This window comes from Tetrao urogallus (assembly GCF_951394365.1).
Source record: "Tetrao urogallus genome assembly, chromosome: 2".
Taxonomy (NCBI): domain Eukaryota; kingdom Metazoa; phylum Chordata; class Aves; order Galliformes; family Phasianidae; genus Tetrao; species Tetrao urogallus.
In genome coordinates, this window is record NC_136814.1 from 27,170,857 (window position 1) to 27,191,685 (window position 20,829).

General features: G+C 44.0%; 1 protein-coding gene across 2 annotated transcripts in view; it reads left to right on the forward strand.

Annotated features, from left to right (window-relative positions):
• LOC306958531 (uncharacterized protein) overlaps positions 1-20,829 on the forward strand; it is a gene marked incomplete at both ends in the record, with an annotated part of 49,957 nt that overhangs the window by 20,366 nt on the left and 8,762 nt on the right. The window contains one exon of one of the 2 annotated variants that reach the window (XM_079550066.1): positions 16,784-16,837. The exons of the other annotated variant lie outside the window; for it this stretch is intronic. Coding sequence (XP_079406192.1) covers positions 16,784-16,837 — 54 coding nt within the window. The remainder of the gene's footprint in view (positions 1-16,783; positions 16,838-20,829) is intronic. 2 annotated transcript variants of the gene reach the window in all.

Consider the following 20,829-nt stretch of genomic DNA (forward strand, 5'->3'; position numbering starts at 1 on the left):
CCTAATGCATCATTTAGAATGCTTTGAGATTCTAGGATGAAAAGGACTAGCACAAAAGAGAAAAATGCACCTGAAACTTGAATTTCCTGTTGCAGACACTGCGCTGTTTTGGTGAGTGAATAGTTTCAGTGCATGATGGGTGATGGAGGCTTTGTCTTGGCTTGGCATTGAAGCGACCTGGGGCAGCGTTATCTCTGATCTGAACTTAGCTGTATGATCAAGCTCAATGGTTCTTCTGATGAATACTTGAATGCTGGCATTTTGGTTGGGCAGGCACTGGCAGTCTTTGAAAGCTTTCTTTTGGGCTGATATCAATTGCACAGAAGCTGCAGGAAAGCAAGCTATGGGCATGCACCATAAAATGATGAAGGAAGGTTCAGTTTGTGCACTCTGGTCCACTGGGGTCTGGTCTTCGTTGCTGCTAATGGATCCAGGGTGAAGTTTCCACATCCTTAACACAGCTGGGCTTTGCCCTTGCCTGCCTCTCCCAAACTTGACAAATAGCTTCCAGATAGAGAATGTGAGAGCTCACATGTCCTTTTCACCTTTCATCCTCTTATTTGAATCCAGCCCTTGTCAGTTACTGAAAATTGTTATCATCTGTTGTCTTTTCTGAGCTTGCCTCTTACTGCTCAGGGTTGCCTGAAAACCCACTCCTGCACTGGTGATATTTTCATCTCTCTCTGCCCTGGGCCTCACTCCCCAGAGTGACTGAGTCATTGATCTGTGCTGAACATAATGGTTTTCACCACTTCTTCCCAGACCCAGTCCAGAATTTGTCTGTTCCAGGTGTGAAAAGCTGAGCCATAGCAGTTCTTTGTCCCCAAGTACAGTTGGTAGCTTCTTGAAGCAATATAATAAGGAAACTCTTGCAGAAACCAGTTGTGCCTTGATAGAATGAGAAATTCTGCTTCTGGTAACCTTCTGCTATTTTGCTTTTATTTTTCACCTCCAAAAAATATCCGATGGCAGCTGTTCATCCCACACTGAAGCCTCTGACCATCTCACCCCTGCCAGTATTTGGCCATGAAGCAGCCAATAAAACAAATGCTATGCATAGCTGCTGCAAGACAATCCTAGCATGGGAAAGTCAGGGGCTGAAAAAAAAAAAAGTATTAGGCTGGTCATCTAGCAAGGATAAGGATATAGTTCTGCTGCAGGAGGCTCTGGCATTCCGGACACATACCGTATGGGGCACAGTAGATATCTCATTTTTTTTTCTCTTTTTGAAAGAAGTGAGGAGATGTTCTCTTCTGATTTGTTGTTTCATGGTGCCCTCCATCTGATGTCTGGTTTGTGAATTCAGGAAATTGTAATCTGATGAAGTATGGTGTGGGGAGGAAGAGTGCCTTCTGAGAATGCCCAGGTCTGGGAAGTAGAGAGACTCAGTAGCCAGGGAAGGCACGAGGAACCTCACGGTATTCAGAGGAGGTGATTACAGTTCTGTCAGGCAGTAAATATCTTTAGCTTTCTCTGCATCCCGAGTGTTTTCTGGATGGTTCTTACTCTCTAATCCATGCAAAAACATACATACCGTAGTGGAAGTGCCTGCATGCTGTCAGGGCTGGATGAATCGGAGCAGAATAGAGTAGTAAGCCATGCAGAGTTTAGCTTACCTGCTTTCTAGGAAGGAGAATGTTTTCCTTTCCTTTCCTGAGGGAGGCAAGTGATGTTGTTACTTTGCTAACAGTAAGGCTTCATCTGCTGTGGTGCCTGCTTCTAAACATCAAGGGCAAGGTGAGTAAGATAAATCATTCTACTCCTAAACTTTTGGCACGGATCAACGTGATAGAGGTTAAGCAATCTCACAGAATGGCTGAGGTTAGAAGGAACCTCTGAAGATCATCTTGTGCAATTTCCTGCACCAGCAGGGCTGAATAGAGACAGTCCAGGACCAGGTCCAGGCTTTTAAATATCTCCGAGGATGCAGACTGTACATCTGTGTATGGGTGCTTCTGCCTGGAGATCTTTATCTCTTTTTCCCTATATGTCTGTCTGTGTAACTTTGCCTTCTCTTGCAAGGAGATGTTAAGTGATACAGTTATTTGAACTGCTGCAGAGCCTTGGTACTGTTGGTTGTGTCCAAGAGTGAGCCAGTAGTGAGAACATCTGCTGAAACATCTGAAATCTGGTTCACTGAATTTCTGCTTTGGATCTTGAAAGATGATATGGTTGGTGACTAGTTTGGTTAGGGTGATCTGGAGTACACCAGAGAGCTTGAATGAGTTAATGGAAGAATGTACTGAAGGGGAGATACGTGAGTTAGGAAGGGGAAGATGAGGATAGAAATCAGTGGAAACAACTAAGAATCTTCTTCTTTTTTTTTTTTTTAATTTATTTTTGGTATTAAGATTCCCAAAGGGACAATAACAATACCTGGCACCAGTGGTAGTAAGTTATGAGCCTGAGGTTAAAGCCAGCTTATCATTTAGCTTATCATTCTTATCATTTAGATTGGCAGGCTTGCTGGCTACCTTCCCAACTCAGCTGTCTTTCTTTTTTCTCTTAGCTCCAAAGCCTGGTTAGAAGGTATTAGGCTAGAGTTGGTTCTTTGGCTGCAGACCAGGAAGAGGAGATCAAATGGGCATATGGGCACCACTGGCATATGTCCTTGGGATTTGATTTAGGGAGATGTTCTGGGTGATGCTGATGGTACTACGTGTGGTTTTATCTACTGGTGTGACTCTGAGGGGTAGGTAGTCCTGGAGGGAGCAAATGGGCCATCCCAGTGTATCTGAAAGAGGGGAACTAGTTGAGCAAGTGAAAGGCAGGCAGGGAACATGCTCCCATCTCTGGTGCCAGCATCTGTCTGTACGTGAATGGGCTTTTGACCTCTGTGTCATTTTTTTATCTCGTGCCAGAGCACCACTGAAAGTAATACCTACTGGTACTAGCAGAAGGCAGAGCCCAGTGTCCTGTACCTACTGGCAGTGGTTTATGGTGGGCTGCCAGCAGGCTGCAGCAAAAATCATGCAGCAAAACCCAGAGATTGTAACTGCAGCAATGACGCAGCTGGTCAAAATGTGAAGTGGGGTGAATGGTTGATTGTCACAGTGTGGGCACTGGGTTGTGTACCCAGGGGTGACCACCTTTTTGACATGTATCCGTTCTGTCTCCTTTGTGTTGTCTGCTGTAGGCCCTTTTTGAAGAAGGTTTTGCAAGGATGTTTTGTTTCTTGCTTTGACACGACACAGTGCAGGATAACGCTGGTACGCTCCCTCTCTCTGTATTCAGCCCAAGTAGCCCTAAGGGCCTGGCAGATTAACAAGTTTTGCTGTGACTTGCTTTTACTTTCCAACAAGACCACTTAATAGATGTTGCCTGTAAATGAAGGTCAAGGCCTTCTTTCTAGTGGTCTCTAGAACAGAGCAGGATTATCCTCACCTCCCTCCTCTTTGACATGTCTGGACTAGAAGGAGTGACTGGGTTGGGTCCCAGTGTGGCTGTTTGTTAGCCAGATACCTCTCCCTTCCCACTCCTCCCTCAGCATGTGGCTCATTGTGATACAAATATCTCATCGTTGCCTGGGGAGAAAAGGAGTTAGCAGGCGGCTTTGCCATATGCTGTAACTGCCCGTGTTGTATTCAGTCTGCAGATGAATGGATTTCTCTTCAGGCGTGATAAGTTGCATCTTTTGCTTATGGTAACAACCTCTGAAGAGGAGAAAGATTTACAGTTAACTTCTTCAGAGGAACGTTGAGGTGAACTTTAGGGGATTGGAAAGGGTAGAATAAGTAGCTGTTTGGACGCAAGGGTTTGTTCCTGTTGTAGCCAAGACAGCGTCGGGTGCTGGTGTCAGTTTTCTGATCACTTCTTTTTTTTTTTTTTTAACTTGATTATGTAGATGAGAACCTGGAATGAGTGGAAGAAATAGGTTAGACCTTATCTTTTGTTCCTCCCCAGCTGCCCTAGTAAATTGAATTCCTATCTTAAGCATTTACAGAAGTGACCAGTCAGCACCCACAAGATAATGGGAGCTGCTTCTGCTTAAAAATCACACTGTAAGAGCAAGTTATGAAAGTTATGGTAGCAAGAGATGGAGTGTAAGAGCTTGTTTTTTTCCCCTCTGCTCTCCCCTGGTGCTGTGTAGCCCTGGATCTCAAGTTAAGTCACTTTCCTTGTCTAGCTCTTATTACCAGTGATGCTTGAGAGGTGACCCAGTTACCTTAGCAATCTGTGTCCTGCTAGGAATCACATAATCACAGAATCGTAGGGGTTGGAAGGGACCTCCAGAGATCATTGAGTCCAACCCCCCTGCCAAAGCAGGTTCCCTACACCAGGTCACACAAGTAGGCATCCAGGCAGGTCTTGAACATCTCCAGAGAAGGAGACTCCACAACCTCCTTGGGCAGCCTGTTCCAGGAAGAGAGGGCAAGAAGGATGGAGGGAGGTGTGGTAGTGCAGGCTTGGAAACAGAAGAAACAGAGACATCTTCTGATTGATTTATTAATGCAAGGTGCTTCAGTTCTGCTACCACAGACTGAAAGTAGGCAGCCTGTCTTGGAGCACGTCTGAGACCCGAAAACCACAGCAGCCATTACTGTTGAGCAGGCAGAAGCTGGCTGAGCTTTTAAGGCCAAGTCTGTGACTAGAGTAAACAGTCTAGGAAATGCTGTTTTTTGAGAAGAGCTTTGGTGCGGTAGAATAGTCAGCCTGGCTGTCATCAGTGCAGCTGTCCTTGGCGTGGGCTGGGGCTTAGCTCTGATTTTCTGCCTTAACTCTGAATAGCCTCTCCGTTGTTGGCTCAAATGAGAACTGTGCTGCTGGGCTCTGCTTTTGCTGTCTTTAAGCTGGTTGATGTCAATGAGAGTTTTGGGCATTGGTCCATGGCTCATCTCGCAGAAGGAGGGACTCAACAGTGGCATCTACTTCACATGTAAATTGAAAAAGCATTAAACCAGTGCAGATTCACCTCTGAAGCTTCCTGTTCTTCTCTAGAGCTTTGTTCCCAGATGTACACTTCTAGTTGAGCTGCAATTGATTATGATGAAATAATGATCAGTAAGTCAGAGACAAACACCTCGAGCCCCATCCAAGAATGTGTCACTACATTTTTTTCTAAATGCAAGATTTCAAAAGCATGGATGTGTCTTGGGGGCCACGAGTAAATTAAAAATACGTAAATGAAGATATTTCAAAGAAACCCTATTAAGTTTGCTGGCTTTCCTCTTTGAAAATGTTATTTTTCAATCTCTTAGACATTGCTAGCTCATTTAAAGTACCTCCTTAGGTTCATTCAGAAATGAATTTGCAAAGCTCAAGATTCTGTAAAGTATAAGGAATTTAATGTAAATGATAATGCTGTGAAAATTGAAAATTAATTTTTATTTTTACAAATACACTTGTTTTAAAATCCTCACATATCCTTGTGAGGAATAATTCCACCTTCATGTGTTTGAACATGGAAAACTAGGTTGAGCAGTTATAGAAATGATTAAACGGTGAATTATTTCATAGGTTACTTTGCTAGTGCTGTTGGTGTGCTCATTTTTGACAGCATAGATGAGTCTTTTGCCTACCTGTGGAGAGTTTAGAAATTCCTTATCTTGAATGTTGCTTCACAAGCTCATCAGACACTCCTGTGGATTCTGACATGGTGGTATGTGGGGATAATGGGATTAAGAAACAAGGAATAGTTTAACAAAACATTTTCCAAAATGCAAAGCTAAGGGAGTCTGTGTAGTTCTGTAATAGGTAGAGGTATCCTTAAACTAAAGTCAGATGCCTGATTTTTGTTACTGTTATAAATCCATACTTGTTATATTACAGATGTTGTGGTTTGCAACAGGGGAGGCCACCACAGGTCAGGGAATGGCTGAGCCAAGTCATTTGCTTTTAAGGGAAATATACCAATCACTCAAACAAATTGTCTCAAAGCTATTCATATAAATGTAGTACAAATTCTTGCTTTTATTATCAACCTGCTTCTCTCCACAGAGGATCACAGCAAGCTAGCCTTGAGACATTCAGGTCTGCCTCTGTACTCTGTTCTTTCCTCTCTTAATGAGATGATCTGAACTTCTCCTGTTATCCAGTGTGGTGAGTGAAAGAGCTCTCATCGTCCTACAATGTGACCATTCTGTAAGCATGAGGACAAAAAAATAATAATCCTAAATGATCTGTGTGTTGAAATTGATGTCAAGAACACCGGCATGTATTGTACGGGCTCTGGTACAGAGCTTACAGAATGTGAAGTTGAATATCTATTTCCAAGTATTGGAAAGTGGATCTCGATGCAGATAGTGCAGTTGCATACGTCAAGTCAGCAGTTCTCCAGCAGTTTCCTAATGGGTGCAGCTCTAAGGGTTGCCATGCTCTGCTAACATCTGCTTATAAGCGTCACAGCCTCCTCCTGGTTCTGAGCTAATACTTGACTGCTTTTTCATAGGAGACATTCAAAAGGTTGGCAAGAGTGACGTGTCTCCTGTGCTGGTGTTCACAGATCTTTGGAAATACTGAAGCTCTTGAGCACTGAAGCATGTGGGTAAAAGAACTGGTTGTGTCACCTCTCATGTCAGAGAGGATTCTGTGTGTTGGAGGTTCTGTGTGTGGGTTCTGTCTGGAACCACATGCAGCCATGAGGGTGTGGACAGAGGGGACGCAGTGGGATATCAAAGTCCATGAGTGCTCATCACCAGCAATGAAAGGAGCTACCTACCTACTTAGAAGGATGGGCAAAGAACCAGCCAGAGAATGTGGGCTCCAATGAAATCCTTGCAAGCTGTTCACGTTGATACAGGCCCAGGCCTGCTCAATCAGAGTTGGTAGATCAAACTCCATCACAAGCTCAGAGTTTTGTCCCACAAATGGCACCCGAAGCCCCATGTGCTGTTCAGTGCTGTGCTGCAAGGAAGGTGTGGGCTGAGACTGCTGCACTGGGATGTGGCTCACATCATAGGCAGGCAGAACATTCTGTAAGCACAGTGGTTAATTACATGCTTTATAAATTGATTAACTGCCTGGAGTAAGAGGCCTTTATCCTGTTAGCTAGCCAGCCACTTCAGGGTGTTTGCTTGTTACTACTGTGTGTGTGAATCTCAATAGGGAGCAGGAGAACATGTAGATGATGAGTTGGAAAACTTGAGAATGGTTGGGTTACTTCATCACTTCTTTCTGTAGTGATTAAGGTTCTACTACTGCAATTTCCAAGATGTTTACATAAAGACCAAAAAAAGAAAAAAAAAGTCTCTCTGGTCTGTTAATCATCTTCTGACCTGTAATTTCTAATATAGTACTTACTTATGTAAAATTATTTTCACATGTCCTTGCAAACAAATGGGATCTCACAAATAAGCATAGTCATGAAGGAAGAAGATGCTGAAATAAGCTGTGCTGACATGTCATGCCACGTGTGTGTCAGAATAAGAAGAAATGGGACTCTGTAACTTGTGTTCAGACTCTGTGGAGCCTCAACCAGCCCCATAGCTTGGGATGTTTGCTTGTTTGTTTCTTTGAGGCAGGTTTGTTTTGGCTTCTCAGAGCTATTTTTGCAGTCACTCTGCATTTGGCTTGTTCAGAGCTTCTCTGCTGTCTACAAATCCAAGTTCTCATCTGAAGATATGACCTTGTGTATTTTCTGTTTAAAGTTGTCTTTGTGTGTGCTGTTGGCAGCACTGGCTTGAACACAAGGTGAGGGTTCCCAAAGAATGGTATCCTTTGCTGTGCTCAGCTGCTGAGATGATGGGAGGCGATTCTAGATCACCTTTGGAATTTCCATTATAAAGAACAGGCTATGTGTGCCATCAGTGCCACTTGAGATAGTTTAGAGCAGTGAGTGTATCCTGTGTTGCTCTGCTTGGAGGAGCTCCATTAAGAGCAATCTTCTGTCTAAGAATTTATGGTACTTGTGTGTGTTTTGGGTTCTGCCCAGACGAACACGCTGATCTCCATTGGCCACTCTTCTGTGATGGGTTAGAGGTGGATACAGTATCTTTCTTACAGTATTTTTCCTCCAGAAAAGTGTCTTTGCCTTTAAGGGTATAGTTAGCCAGGTTTGGGGGCTGGTGAGCAGACATTCAAACTCATGTATCACCATCTAAAACATTCAGGTTCACTTTCAAATTGTGAAGAAATTGGCTTAAAAATCGAGAGCCCCAAAGCAGTTGAGCTTTTTTTTTTATTATTTTTTTTTGTTTGCTCTCCACATGTACAATTCTGTTTTCCTCTGCTGGGCAGAACCTGTGAGAGTGAGCACTCTTCTTGAAACCTGCTGCCCCAGATGTTCCGTCTGTTGGCTGGCTGGTGTGTGGGGGGTCCTGTGGTTGGCTTGTGAAACCACAGAACCTTTGGAGGGAGGACATGGTCAGATTCTCAGTTAGCTGAGGATGCTCGTAGAACGTCAGGGACACCCTCTGGTGTGCCTGTGTCCCTTGGGGTTGGAATGGCCCTCTTTGTGTCTTTGCAGTGTCACATCTGACAAGTCTGTACCTTGCACTGACTTTTCTTGCATTTTATTTCTTTCCCAGGCTATACAGCTGTATGATTTTTCAGAGCCCTCTCTGTGTCTTCCTGCTCACAGGAAACTGTGTTTACTCTATGGTCTGACTTGTGCTAATGTTTTAACCCCTTCTTGGTGCACTGAGGAGGCAGGACTTGAACAGTAAGCATCAGGAAGGGTTGAGGCTGCTTCTTTTGAGCCCCCAGTGCTGCTGCAGGAGACAGAGTGCCTTCTGCCCTCGCTCTGCCTATGGCAAAACTCCGCGGGGAGGGAGGGCTTTGAAGTTGTGTCCAAGACAAGGCTCTGGTTAATGGTCACGAGTTGGAACAGCAAAAGTGAGACAAAGTATAGAGACATCAGATGATATGTTAGACGACTGGATGTTCCCCGTGGACAGCTTTGGAGCCAAAGCTGGGAGTGAAGGGAGGAAAAGGTCACATTGGCAACCCTGAATTTAAATCCTTGTGAGCTTTTTCTCAGGATCTACTACCATGCCTGCCAGCTGTGAAACCAAACCTTCCTCCCCTGCTAAGCTCTAGTGAGCAGGAGGGGTGAGCCCAGCTTTTGAGCTCTGGTAGCTTTGGTGTGTATGGGTGAGTGATAGGAAATTAATGAATCCAGCCCCTTCTTCATATTTTTGTTACTCCACAGGTGCCAGAGTTTTCAGGCAGGTCCATTTCCTGAACAAATGGAGTTCTGCATTTTTTTTTTTTTTTTTTCAGGCCTTAAAGAAAACTCAGCAAGGGATTTGGGATTGGCGAGGAGTGAATAGATGAACCATCTGATGTACCCTGCAGATCAGCAGACTCAGACTCTGCCAGACCAGCAGGGGAAGTGGCAGCTGAGCCAGAGATGCTCTATATAGAGTGTTCCATTCTCCTATCCCAATATCTCCTCTCCATTCAAATCAAAGTGCTAGTGGTGCAAGTGCCAGGGCAAATCCCACCTATTGATCCCTGTTTAGGGAGACAGGGCTTCATATAGATCCAGTGCATATTTAGAAATCTTATGCCACACAGATGACCAAGGAGCAATAGAAAACCAGAGTCATCAACAGACAGGCAAGAAGTCTGTTTGTGTAGGCCATAATTGTGTAAGTAGGTAACAGTGTTTACATTAGCTGTGGCTCTAGTGTGATATTCAGAGAGCTTCAAAGAGCAGATTGTAAGAAGAATAATGTTATCTGCTCCCTGGGCCTTGGGAGTGGTGGGAATTCAGTTGTTATGCCAGGTGGCAGACCTTGCTGGCCAGGCTTTGACTCAGATCCTTCTGCAGCAGGCATTGCCCTGAGCATTAGGTGCCACTCATTGCAATCATTTGTGCATCTTTTCCAATTTAGATTTGATTGGTTTGCTTTTGTTTAGAGAGTGATCCGTTGTGGGAAGATGTACCGTACCTGCAGTTAAAACTGACCTGTGATTCAGGGCCATTTCATATTTGCTGTTAGTTCTCACCCATTGGTCTTAGTAGTGGCAGCCCAGTGCCTCCCAGTAATGCACCAAATAAAGAGACTTAAGGACATCATGCTGGAGGGGATTTTGTGACCACTCTGTTTTTTGGTACACATTTTTGTGAGTTTTTTTTTTTTCTAGTTTGAATTTATTCTTAGCAATCACTTGCTAATCACATTTTTTCTGTGCAGAGACACTAAGCAGTTAGTGTTTATACCGTAATAGAGTCACTGGGTTCATACTGTTTGCTGGCCAGGGGTGTTGCCTGAAAAACTGGGGCTCCTCCATTTGTTAGAGGTGGGGGCTGTTCATAATGATGTTCACAGACCAAATCTGTTAATGTTTTGAAGGAGTTTCAGCTTGAAGATAAGTGTTGTGGCAAAAAAAATTAAAATGTTTTAGTGAGTAATTCCATGGAATATGAAATAGAAATAACTTTCTAGAAAGTTCAGAGGCTTTTCAGGATATTCCAAAATATTACCACAAAATTTACAGCCTTTGGATGCTGGAGTTTGTTTTTGTAGGAAGAGCCTGCTGGCCAAACCGCTTGGGTTGACTTGTATTTTAGAGTGCCCTGAGGCTGTTTAACTTCTGGTGGAGCAGTGTCCCGTTTCTGACAGATGATAGTTGTGATTTAAGGCTGTAGCTGAAATGGATCCTTTCCTGATGCTGTCCAGCTGCTGGGATGGGGCAGAACCTTTGTGGTAGACTTGCATGTGTGGGCACTGCCTTGGCACAGGGCATCCCTGGTTGAAGGCTGCACAGGGGGTAATGTGCATGCAGAGCAACCTCAGGTGACAGCTGGGAACACCTTGCCCCCTTGTTTCTCTGCTGATTAAAGTCACATGTGCCTGGGAGCCTGAACACTCCCATTGCAGGATAGCTAGGTCGTGCACCTGGTGGTGCCTGCACGTCCCTGTGCTATACCCCTGACTCCAGGCTACAGCCAGCTGGAGTTGCTTTCCTGTACAGCTGCAGAGCCAATGACCTACCCTTTTTTCTTGCAGCTCTTATACTGCAGAGTTAAGAGGTGATGCTCATCCCATAGCAGCACTGCTCAGTGCCAAGGAATTTAAATAGAAAGCCTGACATCAGCCTCTAAAACAGCTTAAAAAGTCTTTTGCGTGCTGTCTTTCTAAGCTGATCAGAATGGAAGACCTGGCTTTGTATTTGCAGGCACCTGTCACCCTATAAGAGAAATGAGAGGAGCTGTAGTTTGGTTCCCTTGCTACCTGGGCCAGTGGCTCAGCACCACTTGCTTGGTTGGGACATGCCTGCACTCATCAGTGGTGGTTTTGTGAAGAGATGGCTGGAGCTGTTGTAGAAAGGACATGTCAGAGCTTCAGCCTTGCTGCTGGACTCAGCTTGAGGCATGTGGGGTTTCATGCCTCACTTCATTGGAATGTTACCATTGGTAGTAGCCAGTTCCTTTCTTTTTAATTCAGGAGTCTCTTGTCCCTGTGGCCCATTAGGCTGGCCACTCTGTGCCATATGGTGGGCAGGGGCAGGTGGCACGCAATTTGCTCAGGATCTGAACACCCTCTACCCACCACAGTTGCACCCCAGCCTTGCACCTTAAATTTCCTCAGGCATGGCAGGCAGAGTGCAGCCAAAATTTGACTTTGGGGCTGCTGGAGAGGAGGTTGAGCAGCTCCCAACTCTTGCACACCTTCCCAGGAGGAAAGGCCACATGATGCGCTACTCTGGCCACCTTGGTGCCTTCACCTGCTGTGGCACTGGGCTGGAGCTCATGCAGTGTTGCTTCTGCACTGGTGTCTACTTCACCTCCTGCCACAAGAAGCATGCTGTGACCATTTCTGCCCTTCCCTTCTCAGGCCGTAAAGCTGATTTGTTCAGTTTCTGTTGGTTTTGGTCTTTCATGGATAAACCACTGCTGGGCATGGTTTCTTCCTTCCCGTACTCCTTCTACCTCAGCCTTCTGTTCTGTCCTCAAGTGTGCAGTTTATGTGTTGTTGTGATGTTTCCTGGGGCTTTGCAATTTTTCCTGTTTCAGTTCTTTTTTCCAGACAAAGGCAAATCATCTGTCTGTTTCTACATTTACATTCTCTGTGATAGGCACTCAAGCTTTGACTGCCTTGTTGTTCCTTCTGATTAATGTTCTTCCAGAAGCCTGATTTGTAGTTAAATTGTAGCAAACCTGGTAAACACAGTTTTATTTTGTTACTGCTTTGAAATCGTTTTCATTAAAGAAGTGAAAAAGCCCTTCAAAATCTTTAAGTTGGAACAAGGTGATTGCGTATCAGTATATGGAATTTGAAATGTGCTGATTTAAAGTAAATTAAATGACGGGTTAACTTGCACTGAAAGTTTCTAAGCACTCTTGCACCAAATCAATTAAACTGGTGTGGAAAAATAATATTTGAGCTGTATCCAACAGCTTACAGGCCGTTAGATTTAAAGCTACAACCAGGTAATGAAATATAATAACGAATGATAATAATTAAAAAAAATTAATAGAATTAGGTAAGCAACAGAGCTGTTGTTTTGTCCTGTGGAGATAATAAAAAGGAAACCATTATAAAAACAGAAATGTGCGGAAAAACAGAAATATAAAAAGGTGTGAGGTGAAAGGTGTTTACTAACATACTAGTTGGCACTTCGCACTGTACACTGATTCCAGCAATTCACCAAGCTCCAGTATTTGAAAATTAAGCTGTGATACTTGATTTTGAACTGTTCTTAGCCAGCATAGTAAATATTTATTTTGAACCTCAGTAGCGTGACAGAAATTCCCCTTTCTTGAGGATTGCACTGTTCCTAGAAGGATCTTGCAGTAACGATATCTATATGCTTTGTTTGCTAATATATCTTACAGCCATCTGTGTGATGCTGCGCTTTGTATAAGCAGTGAGGTGCGTGCAGCACTCGCTGTCTGGCTCAGGTTTGTGACTGTTCAAACTGATGTTAGAGGGCTTCAGTTAGGCACTGCTGCCTGACTGGAGATCTTTCCTGAAATGAGGCTGAATGAGCGGGCTGTGCACTCTGTGAGGCAGGCGTGGTGGTTCATTTCTGCTGTCAGTGTGGTATTTTGACGTGGTGGTGACATCCCGCAAAGCTGTGCGTACCAGTTCAAGGGCTCATTACAGTATGTTACTCTGTAAACACGTAACTCTCGAAGTGATACTTTCCAATTCCTGCAGCTTCGTTTTTAGATCCAGATCCAAGAGGGAGGGAGTTGCTGAGTTATGAGCAGAGAGCATTTGTGTAACAGGAGGTGGGAAGGGTGGGAGGGTTCTTAGCCTGAACTGATTCTGCTGTTTTCTGGGACTTTAACCCTAATATGTTCCAATTCAAATGTGTTTTTAGAGTGAAGCATTAACTCTTGTGTCTTCAAAAAAAAACCTTTCCACATTTCCTTAGCCATGTCATTTCCTTCGTTTAAGCAGAAACAACGGCAGATCATAAAACAAACTTTCCACCATGTAAGTAATAGTGCTCCCAGGTTGTAGGTTTCAGCTCTGATGCCAATGCTTCTGTCTGAGACCAGCAGGAGAGACTTTTTAATTGAAATAGAGAGGCTGAGCCTCTCCTCTTTTTCTTCCATTTCTTTCATTGCAGGTGGAACAAAGAATCTCAGAAACCAAACTCTACAGTTTATTCTCAGCTCTGCTATTAATATTCTTCATGACCTTCAGCAAATCTCTGCTCTTCTCCTTGTCATAGCTCTTGAAAAGAGAGGAAACAAAACTGCTCTTCCAGATTGGCCTGGGAGTTAGGAATAATCCCAGGGTTACTAAGCTGATTAATAAACTGAATGTGTCACCTTTTTTATGGGCTGTTCCCCCTGGCTGTAGGCTACTGCAAATCATGTAGGCAAATAAATGTTATTTCAGCTCTGCCTGTATCTATGTAAATAGGAGTTAATGAGTTGCTTTGTCTCATGGCCAGCTCCAAAGGGAGGATGAGGAGAGGCTGCTGTGGAAAGTCCCCAGCTGTTGCTAGGCACTACAGCATTGCAGCTTCCTTCTCCAAAACTCTGCTCAGGTTTGGCAAGGGGAGAGAAAACCAAGTGATGGAAAGCCCTACAAAGATGTGTTACTTACGTTCTCTAACGCATGGCTTTACTGTGCTGGGTGCAGGGAGTGTGTGGCTGCAAGTGAGGTGGAAGCAATTTGGTTAGATAGAATAATATTCAGTAACTGGCCTTCTGTTTATTCATTCTCAGCTGCAGGATCATGTGGCTTGCTTGTTCTCTGTCCCTTCTGTTCCTCCTCCTGGTGTCTTTTTTTTTTGTTTTTTTTTCTTCTGACTGACTCTCTTGGACTCTTGCTGTAAAGCTGGAAGAGCACAGCATCAGTGGTCTTGCCATGCTTCCAGTTTAAGTAGTAACAGGAAAACTCAGCTATTCCAGAGGGTTTCCTCTGCTGAGGTTTGTGCTCCATATTTACAAATTGCAGATGAGGGGGTATCATATTTGGATTTTAGTATCGAGTCTATCAAATAGCACACTGGAGATTACAGCTAACACAAATTGTTTTGTAGAGCATCTTGTTTTTAATACAAAATGCCAACATCCTTGAACTGTAGCAAATAGCGTTAAGATCCTTTTACCATTAAGACTTGGCATGACAGCATCAGTGAAAAGAGCACCTCTGTTTGCTGCCAGAAGCGTAGGACTTCAGATATAGCTGAGCACTTGAATTCCTCCTAGTGAAGTCTGGCTGGTTGTCATCCACCCACGGCTTGTTCAGACTTTTCAGTCAGTCTTTGTCATGTCTTCTAAAAGGTGTAATTACTATCTCTGTTGTTCCTTTCTAGTTGTCCTAATATGAGGCCAGAGTGAATATATTTAAGGTTTTGCTGCCTCTGCTAATGTGTAGATGGGAAATAGTGAGTTTTTTGGCACCCTAATGGAATCATAAGGGGACCAGAGTATGGGACCTCCCTAGGCATTGGGTTACACTGGAAAGTATTTTGCTTTTCCCCTTTCAGCACAGGATCCCATGGTGCTTCTGAGGCACTGCAGAATGCAGTGTTGCTGCCTTGCTCCGCCATCCCTGGGGATTCACCCAAGTGTACTGTGAAGCTGAGCTTTACAGCTGTCTGAAGAAGCAGAGAGTCTACACAACCACACAGATTTTCCAACTTGCAGTTAAATGGGTATGGCAGGATACATCCTGCTGTAACAGTGTTCCTCCCTCCAACAGTGGGGATTGGCACCATGAGTTCCAATTCTCACTTTCATTACCTGACTCCACTTTCTCTTGCACGTTTTATCCCACCAATGGGCTCGTGGCTTTTGTTATCTACCTTACCTGGTTTGTGCAGAGACATGTTGAGCCCTTTCTGGTTAGAAACCCTGGGTCTGTGCTGACATGGCAGCCTGGGCTTCCAAGTCAGACTGAACGGCAGAGGCATTGGGTGTGGCCACAAATGAGCCCTCTGATGACTAACAGAAGTAAGATTGGGATTTATCTGCAAAAGCATTAAAAGAAAAATTGCAGAAATCATTGTAGCACTTACCTTCACCTCTGTGGATGTTTGTACTTTCCTCAGACACCAAAGTACACATGCACAGGCTTCAAGATGCATTGCAGAGCCCGTCTGTTTGCCAGACATACAGGTGCACAGTGAGTGTGCTGAGGGCTGGATTTTGGATCTGAGTAGCTGGTGTGTGTAGAAATGTGGATTTCCAGCCCCCTTTCCAGCTTAGGGGAGCGTGTGTAGATTAGCTCTGCAAAGATGTTTGTGGAGCATAGAGGTGGGGCTGCATATATACGTGTTTTGTTGTGTGGTTTCTTTTTAAGCTTTTTCGAGTTTCTAGTCCTTTACTGTGTTGCATTTTTTTCTTTTTTCTTTTAACTGGAAAAAGAAGGAAGATGTGAACCAAAAGGAGAAAGGAAGCAGTAAGGACTTACTATTTACTGTCAGTGTTAATAGGATGGAGGGATGTTTTTCCACAAGTTTTCTGTCTTATTAATACAATTAGGGAAACACTTCATTTGCTTTGTTAAAGTGTGTTTGTGGGAGGGAAGTGTTTTTCCACACATCACATAGCTTTCCAACTGGAAAGGTAGAAAACAAGAGCTAGGAAAATACTTCGTTGACAGAGAATCTCTTGCCTGATGTATCCCCATCAATAAGATTTTAACTACTAACAGTGTAGTTGAGTACTTTTAATGGAGAAAGTGGTTTCAAACCTTGTTTTTCCACTTTGAGGGTTTTGTTTTGCTTGTTTGTTTGTTTTTGAGGAGAAAGAATTATTTTGTTCACTTGCCAACTTTGAAAGCGCTGCCTCAGAACTGGCATAAAACTGCATCTCACCTGTTTATTTCTGAAATGACACAGTAATTACTGTTTTAGGTATATCCTGTTTGCTAGGTCGTGCGGTTCATGTTAAGCTTTAATGGCTCTTCATTGTATAGCAAAGGGATTTAGGGCTGTGGGCAGGTACTTCTGCTTCATTTTGTAATTCTAAGTAAGTAAACATAATGAAATTTGCTGTTAAATAATGGGAGCATCCACATATACGTTAAAAAGACTATTTTTTTCTTCATAAAAGGAAGACAAATTCACCCGCTTCAGGGTGGAGTACTAACCACTAATTGGCAGAAGTTAGGAAGAGACTTCCTTTTAAGCAGTTGTTTCATTTCTTTCTCTGTGGCATTCCTTCTACTTTCTTTTGAAACCTGGCGTATTGGCCAGTGCTGGAGGACTGTCTAGGCTATCCTAGAATCTCAGGTTAGGCTGATTCCTTGATGGCCACTTCTGATGATTCATGTATTCCTGTCTTTCATATCTCACTTAAACCATCCATCTATCTATCCATCTTGTTTGGTAATTAGGCATTAATAAGGAGAGACTTCCTACAACCTCTCTCTCTCTGTTCCCTCATGCTTCTGCTACTAATCCCTGGATTCTACTTCTCTTTCAGAAGATGCTGCTGAAGAAGAATTGTGGAATGAAGACTAGAGTTATTAAAATTCGTGTAAGTTGCTCTTTTGTGGTGCACTTCATCTCTCCACATATTTCTGAATGTGGTGATAGTCCTTGAAAACCTGTGCCAAGAAGATTATCTCTGGAGGTTTCTTTGGCTTGATCAGTTGAATAACAAAAGTTACAAAGTTGGAGGATAAATGGTAGTTGCAGACTTAAATTGGGTTCTAATGAAGCTAACAATATTTTCCATTTTGGAGACCATGGGTTCCTGCTTCATTGGAGAGGAACTCTACATCTCGTGCTATGAATTCATACACTTATGCATAGCTGTCCTGTAGAGTGTTGTTTGGATCCTTCTTGAGCAGAAATGTTGATCCAAGTTGTCCAGTGATGCTTGACGTGGATGAGAGGTATTGGTAGATAGTCCAGGCAAGGACTGTAGCTATGTGCTGCACTGATGTCAGCAGAACTGTAAGGGATGTGGGATGGGTGATCTCCAGATGACAGTCTAGATCGCTTGGATGGCTTTACAGATGGAATGACACTGCAGTGTCTGAGCATCTCCTATTTTTGAGTGCACAGAAACGTAGCAGGTCTAGGTTTCTTCCATGTCATGCTGTTTGCACCTCTTAGGCTTTGTCCCTAGTACACCATCCCTTGACTCTTTAGCCAGCCTCTGTGGGTACTTTGGCTTTTTTTCAGTCAGTGCTGTGTGGCACTGCAGGGAGGTGTGTGCCCTTGTACATTGCAGCCAAAGCAAGTGGTTAAGTCTACAGAATCCCACATGATCCTTCTCATATTTGCAATACGTGAACAAAACCAGCTTGTAGTGAAGAATTTTGCAGTGAAACTACTACGTAGTAATTATAACCAGCAAGGATACCTTGCAGGAGGGATGAATAGCAGACTGGGACCCTACAGGGACTGATGCCTTTGTGTACCCAGAATTGCTATGTTTGCATGCAGTTGAGTGCCCTTGTCCATCACCACTTTGTAGGTGACTTTTGTTATTGAGAGGAGGAGCAAATAGGACTGGCTTAAAGCCTTGTATGCAGCTGCATGGTGTTTCTCTCACCTCTCATATGCATTCAGCTAGAGCACTTCAGTCCTGTCTTCCAGCTCCACCATGACCTGATGCTTCTGATGCACTATTAATCCCAATCTGCTTTGTATTCTCTTGTGCAGCTGCCTGAATTGTTTTTACTTGAGCTGTTTCCTCCTGTGCCCTCTGAGCATTCTGATTCTGAGCATCAGGTTGTACCTGACCTATGCTAATGCAGCTGCTGTGTTTTACTCCAATGTATTTACCACCTTCCTTTTAGCCTTGTCCCTCATACTTTCCTTGTTCTCTTTTTTTTTTTTTTTTTCCTGAGTGTCCCTAGACTACAGTTAGCTTTAGTACTGCTACTGCTAGGAGCCCTACAGCCCCTGGGATTTCAAGGGCACCTCAGAGCTGTTTCGTCTAGCACCATGAGCTTGTTATTGCAGCTTTCTATGTGCCTCTGTAGAATCTGAGAGACAGAATCATCCCTCCGCTCCCTGCTGAGCTCATGTCAGCTCACGCTAAAATAAATAGCAGAAATGGAGAGCACACCTTTCTGACAGATGGCACAGCATCCATGTTCTCTGGCCAGCCTTGCTGAGCTGGTACAGTGTGTCACTACCTGAGTTGTTCGTGCGGTTTCCATGACAATAGCAAATGATACTTCAGTCTCCAATTGATCTGTCGCGGTAGCAGAGGTGTTGGGTAAATGAGCATTTTTGCTCCTGTTTTTCAAGCAATTCCAAGCGCCCACTTCTGTGTACACAGCTTAGGGAGGAGGCAGCAGGCCCCCAGCCAAATATCTTGTTGAGGTGCCTCTGCTCTGGAGGCAGCTGAGAGAGGTCCATACCTCTGAAGGATGTTGTTGTGCTTGCCGCACAAAGGGAAACCTCAATCCAGCCAGTGAGATATGCTTGGCACAAAGTTCCTTCTCAGCCGTGCCCAGGGAAAGGTCAAGAGATAATGGGCACCAACTAAAACACAGGAAATTCTGGTTGCCCAGAGAGCTTGTGGAGTCGCTTGAAGATACTCAAAACATGCCTGGACACAGCCTTGGGTAGCATGTCGTAACTAACTACTCTCAGAATGTGGGCTTTGAACTAGATGCCTATTCCACAGGCATCTGCCAGCCTCATTCTGTGATTTTTGGCTTTTTCCCTCGCACTCGGTAACTTAAGGCACACCAGAGACTTTAGTGCCCTTGGGAGGGCTCTTCTGAGGCCCTACTAAATACAGCTTTTTGCAAGGGGTGATAGCAGAAGGCCAGGTTATAAGCCTGGTTCTCTATTGCTCTGATTGCTAACAGAGGTTTAGTGTCGTGACTCTGCTATTGTAGTGGGGTTGAAGAAATTGAGGGAGATCTCACAAATGGGTTGTTGAGTTATTACAGGAGGAATCTGACAACTGTCTGCATGTCTGAACAGGAAATGTCATCACGTGAACTTGTGTTGCTGTAACCCTGGGAAGTCCTGGTGTACAGTGCTCCTGTTTCAGTACAGTTGAAGAGTTGCAGTGATCTTAGGCAGGATAACCACATCCAGACAGAGTAGAAGTGGATGGAGATGCAGTGAATGAACTGATCTGAGGAACAGGCCAGCAGAGAAGCAGTGCTGCCTCATTTTTATTTTTTGTTTTTATTTATTTGTTTTTTTTTGAAGAGATTTGAATCAGAGATCTGTTTGCTGGTTTTGTTCTTTTGTTTTTTTGGTTTTTTTTTGCTATATTCTGCTGCTTTCTGCGTATCTTATTGTCACCGTAACCCTCACACTGCAGGGACAAATGACCAACTAGATAGTAGGCATGCTTAGCACTGTGATATCAGTGAAACATTTTCATGCTATTTTTGCTGAAGACAGTGTCTCATGTGGTTGTAAGATAACGTGCTCTTAAAAATGTGTTCTTCCTGGCTGATATTTTTATTATCTTGATGTCTCAGGGCTTTGCTGATACGTCAGGACACAAAGTGATGTACTCTCATGCATCATCCCATGTATGCTGTTCCTCCTTCTTCTTCTGGAAGAGCCTCGCTGAGGAGGGTTAGATAGAGAGACACTGTCTTTGCTATCTGGTACCAGAGTATTTTCATTCCTTTTAAATGTTTGTACTCCTTGGGAGCCTTTCTGGAGCCAGTGTCCCCGGTTGGCTTCTGCTTTTCTGCATGCTGTTCGAATGCTAAGATGACACCTTTTCCTTATTTCTTGTACCTCGGTTTCCAGTGGTGTTAGGCTACAGCCTTTCCACTGTCTAAGCAGCTCTTCTTAAGTGAGGTGATGAAATAGAAGTATGACAAGCCCAAGACAGCAGCAGCAGCTTAGTCACATGTGAAATGTTTTGGATAATAACTGCTGTGAGAGGTCAGGGCCTGTAGTAAGGAGAAAATACTAATTCAATTTCTCTTCTCTCCCTCTGCCCATCCGCCCTAAGTAAGGGATAATGGAACAGGAGAATCAGGCCCTATGGGAGGCAAGTGGGGATAAATTGGAGGTGACAGTGAGTGTATGAAATATGGATTTGTATGGATGCATGTGTAACATAGAATGCTTCAGTGCAAAGTGAGGGGTAGACATGGGCACACAGAGGTGTTGCACAGTGAAGCAGGCGTCTGTATGCAGATTTGATTGCTCATATCTCAGTGTGTCAGCCAGTGTCTTGTCTGTAAGTGGAAGCAAGGTGTTAGGTATGAGTGAGAGGAGCTCACGTATGCATGTGTATTTTAACAAGAAGAGTATGGTTGAGTGTTACGTGGAGGCATGTCCTTGGTTTTGGAAGGAGGATGATTGTACGAGCATGTGTTTTGGAACTTAATTTCCTCAGCCCTTGACCTTACTTGATCAGATGCAGCTAGCTCTGCAGAATGCAGAGATGCATCTTCCAGAATCTATCTATAGTATCACAAGTCTTCTGTTGTCCAGACCCTCTTGGGGCAAGGCTTCCACTTCAGTCATGTACCTTGTTTTTCCATCATGAACTCCTGCAGATAGTCTCTGAAAGAGACGGAT